The following is a 6,895-nucleotide window of genomic DNA, read 5'->3' on the forward strand; positions in this document are numbered from 1 at the left end:
CTTTACTTGAGCTCCAACAAGCGGTTAGTGGAGTAAAGTTATGAGTCATGCTCGCCAAAAGGAGTACCTCAAATAGTGTGTGTCAAAGTGTGGCTGGGGCTGGGGTTCGATAGGAGCATGTGTCTGCTGCCAGGCCAGGCTGTCCAGAGACCGCCCGTGTGAACAGCAAAGACCAATAAAACAGTTCACAAACTCTCCACTCTTCCAATCAACAAAACCATGTCTGTTTCCCTAGCGGGTGTATTTTTGCACATTCTATTTCCAAACACCAACTTTCTCCTCTCTCTCTCTCTCTCACCCTTTCTCTCTCTCTCTCTCTCTCTCTCTCTCTCTCTCTCCCTCTCTCTCTCTCGCTCTCTCTCTCTCCCTCTCTCTCTCTCTCTCTCTCTCTCTCCCTCTCACTCTCTCTCTCTCTCTCCCTCTCTCTCTCTCCCTCTCTCTCGATGTATCATTGAGCCTTGTTTTCTGTATACTTGGAAGCAATGGCATGGAAAGTTTACTGTGGTGGGAGTTAAAAGGGCGCTTAATTACATTTTATTAGCAGGGACAGATTATTAAAATGCACAGGGTAAAAAGTATACAAGCCCTAATGGAGCATGACCATTCATTTGCAATGCCCAGAATAATTGTAAATTCTATACATAAAATATAGTCCTTGATTAAATTTAGCAGATGTTTTAAAACTTCTGAACAATATCATTCTCATGTACACTACATGACCAAAAGTATGTGAACACCTGCTCATCGAACATCTCATTCATGGGCATTAATAAAGAGGTGGTCCCCCCTTTGCTGCTATAACAGCCTCCACTTTTCTGGAAACGCTTTCCATTAGATGTTGGAATATTTCTACGGGGACTTGCTTCCATTCAGGCACAAGAGCATTAGTGAAGTTGGGCACTGATGTTGGGCGATTAGGCCTGGCTCGCAGTTAGCTTTCCTATTCATCTCAAAGGTGTTCGATGAGGTTGAGGTCAGGGCTCTGTACAGGCCAGTCAAGTTCTTCTACACCAAACATAACAAACCAGTTCTGTATGAACCTCGCTTTGTGTAAGGGGGAATTGTTATGCTGAAACAGGAAAGGACCTTCCACAAACTGTTGCCACAAAGTTGGAAGCACAAAATAGTCTAGAGTGTCATTGTATGCTGTGGTGTTAAGATTTTCCTTCACTGGAACTAAGGAGACTAGCACGAACCATGAAAAACAACCCCAGACCATTATTCCTCCTCCACCAAATTTTACAGTTAGCACTATGCATTGGGGCATGTAGCGTTCTCCTTGCATCCATCAAACCCAGATTTGTCCGTTGGACTGCCAGCTGGTGAAGCGTGATTCTTGACTCCAGACAACGCGTTTCCATTGCTCCAGAGTCCTATGGCGGCGAGCTTTACACCACTCCAGCCGACCCTCGGCATTGCACATGGTGATCTTAGGCTTGTGTGCGGCTGCTCTCCCTGATGAACAGTTCTTGTGCTGAAGTTGCTTCCAGAGGCAGTTTGGAACTTGGTGGTGAGTGTGGCAACCGAGGACAGATTATTTTTATCCTCTATGCACTTCAGCACTCTGCGGTCTTGTTTTTGAGCTTGTGTTTGCTACCACTTCGCGGCTGAACCGTTGTTGCTCCTATACATTTCCACTTCACAATAGCAGCACTTAAAGTTGACCGGGGAAGCTCTAGCAGAGCAGAAATTTGACGAACTGACTTGTTGGAAAGGTGGCATCCTATGACGGTGCCACGTTAAAAGTCACTGAGCTCTTCAGTAACACCATTCTACTGCCAATGTTTGTCTATGGAGATTGCATAGCTGTGTGCTCGATTTTATACACCTGTCAGCAACGAGTGTGGCTGAAATAGCTGAATCCACTAATTTGAAGGGGTGTCCACATACTTTTGTATATATAGTGTATATTCTGTACTGTTTATTGTGAAAACAGATGGGCTGGCATCAACAATAATTTAGAGTACAAAAAAAACGTTTAACCATTAAATTAATGTAAACAAGATTTGTTGCTGAAGTGAAATGGTAAACAAACATGTTTATTATCACTTGTTTACTGTTGTCTGGGCTGTATTGGTCTGACCTGAAAGTTCTGGGCTTGTTTCCAGTCCCTACACATGATAGTGAGTTATATGTTGAGAAACTCACCACATGGCTTGGAGGTCAGTGTCAGTGGACTGAGAGGTGTCATTAGCATGCTGTGTGTCAAGACACAGTTCAAGAATAAAATATTTTCATGGGCTTCCCTACTGAGGCGGTGGGACCTTGCCAGGCTCAGCAGGGTGTTGAGAAATGCCCCACTCTGTGATTCACAGTGGTAAGGACGCTGGCCTGACGACACTGGTCAATAGCTCTCAATTGAGTCCTGCTCCTTTTTTCATGCTAATTGAGGTCGTTCCCTGTCTTCTTTCCATGTAAAAATCATCTCCATTATTCCATATCCCCTTCCGTTCCTCTCCTCAGTCCTAGCACAGCACACAGCCATTCTTATCAATGACATCCACAGGGCTACACAAACACACTAGCTAGTAAGTATACGAAATCAACCAGAAACCAATCACATAGATAAAAACCCCTCATAAAGTCTCCAAGTGCAAATGTAATATATGATGAATACCCATAATCACTTATAATGTAAATGCAACCACCAAAGTACTATAGATATAGGCCTCAATCAAAAACAATCAGCACCTGACAAACAAATAAATAACAACTGGCTGACAGTAGCTCATAATAAAGACTGTGTTTAAGTACAATCTCTGTCTAAGTAATTGTTTCACCAATAAACAAACGACACCCCTTTATTGAGCAATTCAGAAGGTTTGTTTGTGAAGGGTCTTATTAATCTATCGATTTTGCAGGAGACATGGTTCCGTCACTGTTGGGTCCCTTTGCTCCACCACACGGTGTTTAGCCTTAGAGATTCCACTAAGCAGCTTAACAGCAGTCAAACTTAAACAACATCAAAGTGAGACGTTACAGTAAATATTCCTAATATATTTATTCCTCAAGTTATTATCTTTCTATTATGTTTCTATTCTTCTCTCTGCATTGTTGGGAAGGGCCAGTAAGTAAGGGTTTCACTGTTAGTCTACCCCTGTTGTTTATGAAGGAAGTGACAAATGAAATTGTATTTAATGGTAACAAACTGGCCATACTCTATTCTGAGGGGGAAAAGTCTTCCTAAACTCACTGAGGCTCATTCAACTTTTCCCATTCAGATAACACATGACTGGATAAAACATTTTTGTTCTATTTAGGTCATATACCTTCAACTGTCTTTACAGGTGTACATGAATAAGACTGGAGAATTGTATACTGTGCAAACCTTAACATAGGTCCAACTTCAAGAGAAATATTGACAAAGGAGCTTGCTTCGAAACATCATGACCACTTTATTCACTCTTCAAAAAGACCTGCCCCTTCTTGTCCTGCCACAGTTGTCTTCTCCACCAACTAACAAGCCATTGCCTCTTCATAGAGACTACTAAAAACATGATGAAGCACACTATTTACACCAATCAGCACAATTAGGAGATTCTATGACAGGCTACAGGAACTGTTGTGAGAAAGGATTGCAAGATGGATGGGGAATGTAGATCAACAGTCCTCAAAGCAGAGGATGACCAAAACATTGGGAGATCTGAGCTCACTTCCAGTGCACTGTTTTATGTCATGGAAAATAACCTATTTCTTTACAAGCTGCTCAACCCTTCAAAGTCATTGTGCTGCACTTGTGGGAACTACTTACATGTTATTTAAAGATAATTATTCCTTTCTTTAACATAGAACTTGCATGTGGATGAGAAGTATTGTAAATAGAGAGAGGACTGAATAGTAGCTCCGTTGTAAATGTGATTGTCCTGAACAGGTCATCTGCATTTCGTGTGTATTCCACCAATTCCTTGCATAAACAATTGTTTAGCCTTCGCGGGTATCCAACGACCTTGTCCCTGTTTCTGAATATCACACCACTTTTAACAGGTCGCACAGACCTGTGGTAAAGAGATTGAGGCCTATACCTTTATTTAAATACATAGAAGTGGGTAAGAGACTAAACTTTACCATTGTATATTTTAAACTAATTCTGGTGAAATAGCCTACTACTTTGATTGCAAATGAGAACTTGTTCTCAACTAGCCTACCTGGTTAAAAAAAGGTGAAATTAAAAATTAATAAAATACTAGGTTTCCTCCTGAATGTGACACAAAGTCCTATATACTATTATAATACAATAATAACAATAGTTTTCTGTATTTGTTGTCAGTACATCAAAGGCCAAAAGCGAAGATTAGGCCTATATATGACAGTATTTTCCTCTAGGCTACTATGCTTGTGGATGTACATGCGCAGCATGAAATTGTTTCGACTCGAAACCGTGCTTTGCCACCACCACTACGAATGCAAAATGGCCACATGGTTGAAGTAGTAACCTTCATCCATGAATTCATCCTCGTTCGTTTGCGGAAAAGCATAATTGTAAAGACTCATTGTTACGGGTGTAATTCACTCATAGCCTACAATATGCTATATGAGCCTAAGATTTATCCAAAATGAAAAACATAATTTGTTTGTAAGCTACTGTGGAAATCTAACAATTCCAATGACTAATGTGATATGTTTACATTATGCAATGTACCATATGTTCACCAATTTTCAATAGCTAAGATTTGTTTTAATCATCCATTTGCTTTGGATATTTACTCCAAATGTGCTTAATCTCTGAACTCATGTGAGCCTGGCTATGAAGCCTACAATAACATGTAGCATGTAGGCCTATGATATGGACCAAAAATGATAGCCTGCTGATACTGACTGTAGTCAGACCAACAATACAGCTGTAACTAAGTAACGTCAATAATAACAGATCAAATAGCTACAATCTCAAACGATAAACATTGTAACAGCAATGTTGAAGCATTGTAACAGCTCGCATGAATGAGGATAAAAGCAAAGAAACACGCCAACGAATAGCTACAGTATTATTTTGATTAGGACATCACAATGACACTTACTTTTTCCATTTGCGGACAACAGGCAGATAGCGGAGACAGACAGCATCAGACCCCAAAACAAGGTCGAATTATTCCTCTCTGTCCCAGATCTCATTCCTGATCAATTATTAACCTCACTAAAAAGCAAATAACTTAATTCCAAAAAAAGTGGAAAAGGGAGATGATGCCACCAAGATCACAAAAAGTAAAATGCACTGTTTGACAGGTCGATACAAATTCGTGTTTAGAGGATAGGCTACTCTTGTTCCAAGTCTCAGGGTTTTGTGTATAGGGATATTATTTAAAAAAAATATATATAAGATGAAATAAATTAAAACAATTCGTTATTCTTGCCAAAGACAGAATGATTCAAGGGTGGCTGGCAAAACAGACATCCGTGCCACTGATTTTACTCGACATATGACAGTAATCCGCATCCTCAGTCTCCATCTCTTGAAACATCAGTAATGGTATGCACGAGCTTTTATGACTGGCAATCGAACGAGATTCACTTGTAGACCGAAGAGTCTTCCGATCTTCTGTCATTCATTTCCGTCTGAGTGATGGACATTAACAATAGAGTCTAGGGTGGAGGCTGAGATGGGAAATGAATGAAAACGTAACTCGGCTCAATAAACCCTCCCAACAAGACGCAATCCAAAATATCCGCCAGAACATAAATGGTTTCACCAATCGCACCCCCTTTTCTCCCCCCTGCGCTTTCTGTCTTCAAGGTTAACGCAGTCAGTCGGCTCCTTTGCAGCTGAAAAAAAATAGTTATGCCACGCGAGAGTAGACTATCGGGCTTCCGTTGGAGTGGAGTATGGTATACTTGCACCAAACTCAAGCTTCCGTTATGTCCTGTGAGCCGTGTATGGTTGATGATGTGTATTTTTTCGTTTTCTCCTACAGCTCCAGTAAGCAGCTATCCTATCACTTGCCCTCGTTCTCGGTCTAGTCCGTAGAATCACTGCTGTAAACAAGAGTCAGGTCCGCTCACATAGAAACACAGCGCTAAGCATAAGGCAAGTAATGGAGAAAAGCTGGAATGGAGTAGGCCTAGCCTCTGACATGGATAAGCAATGTTGAGATCACTTTCCACTTAATTCATTCAAAAAAATGTAAAAATGACACAAAGGTTTCCAGTAGATTTGTACACTGTTATTTATAGCTCCTTTTATATAGGCTACAGTTAATAGCCTACATCTGTAATAAACAGTAACGCATTGGTTGCATGTGTTTATATAGGCATATGACCAGACTACACTATTATTAATTATTACTGCTTCTGTTATTACCAGTGCAATCATGGGCAAGTGCCAAAACAAACACACAGTTTCAACTAATGTGTTATAACTGTTTATTACATTTATAAACTATCTAAACAAATAATTAAGAGTTTATCATCTACATGTAAGCCATTTATAACCATAGCCAACCTTAATGTAAAGTCATGTAAATTAAGCTATTTGGTCTCATTAGTGGAAGCAAATGTAAAAAGAAAAAGGCATTATTCTGCACATAGGTTTATCTATATATTCCATATATTATGTTGTGTAGTAGTAAGAAGCACAATATCTGGAAGGAAATATCGTTTATTTGTTGTTTCCTGGGAATATAATATTATATAAGTAGCCTAAAGGTCATATGAAATCTAGAAATGTTAGAATCCAGCCCCTCTTGATGTTTGGCTGTATCAAAACAGGCAGGCCTAATCCCTCTTTCCGGGATGAACATTTAGCAAGCACAAAATATTTTTGTTGCTGTTTCACAATCACAGTGCAACATTGTATTGTCTGATGAATTGTTCTTTCTTAGAATGCAAAACAATTTGTTATATTAGATTAGGCCTACTGGTATAGATTTACACAGATAATATAAATAGCCTAGCGCCCTAGCCT

The 6,895-nt window shown here is 40.0% G+C and overlaps 1 protein-coding gene across 1 annotated transcript in view; it reads right to left on the minus strand.

Annotated features, from left to right (window-relative positions):
• igf1ra (insulin-like growth factor 1a receptor) overlaps positions 1-6,000 on the minus strand; it is a 151,994-nt gene extending 145,994 nt beyond the window's left edge. Inside the window, exon 1 of the mRNA XM_065022571.1 lies at positions 5,016-6,000. Within this exon, the coding sequence (XP_064878643.1) occupies positions 5,016-5,109 (94 nt within the window). The 5' untranslated portion in view covers positions 5,110-6,000. The remainder of the gene's footprint in view (positions 1-5,015) is intronic.
• Between the last annotated feature and the right edge of the window lie 895 nt (positions 6,001-6,895).

This window comes from Oncorhynchus nerka, linkage group LG9a (genome assembly GCF_034236695.1).
Source record: "Oncorhynchus nerka isolate Pitt River linkage group LG9a, Oner_Uvic_2.0, whole genome shotgun sequence".
Taxonomy (NCBI): Eukaryota; Metazoa; Chordata; class Actinopteri; order Salmoniformes; family Salmonidae; genus Oncorhynchus; species Oncorhynchus nerka.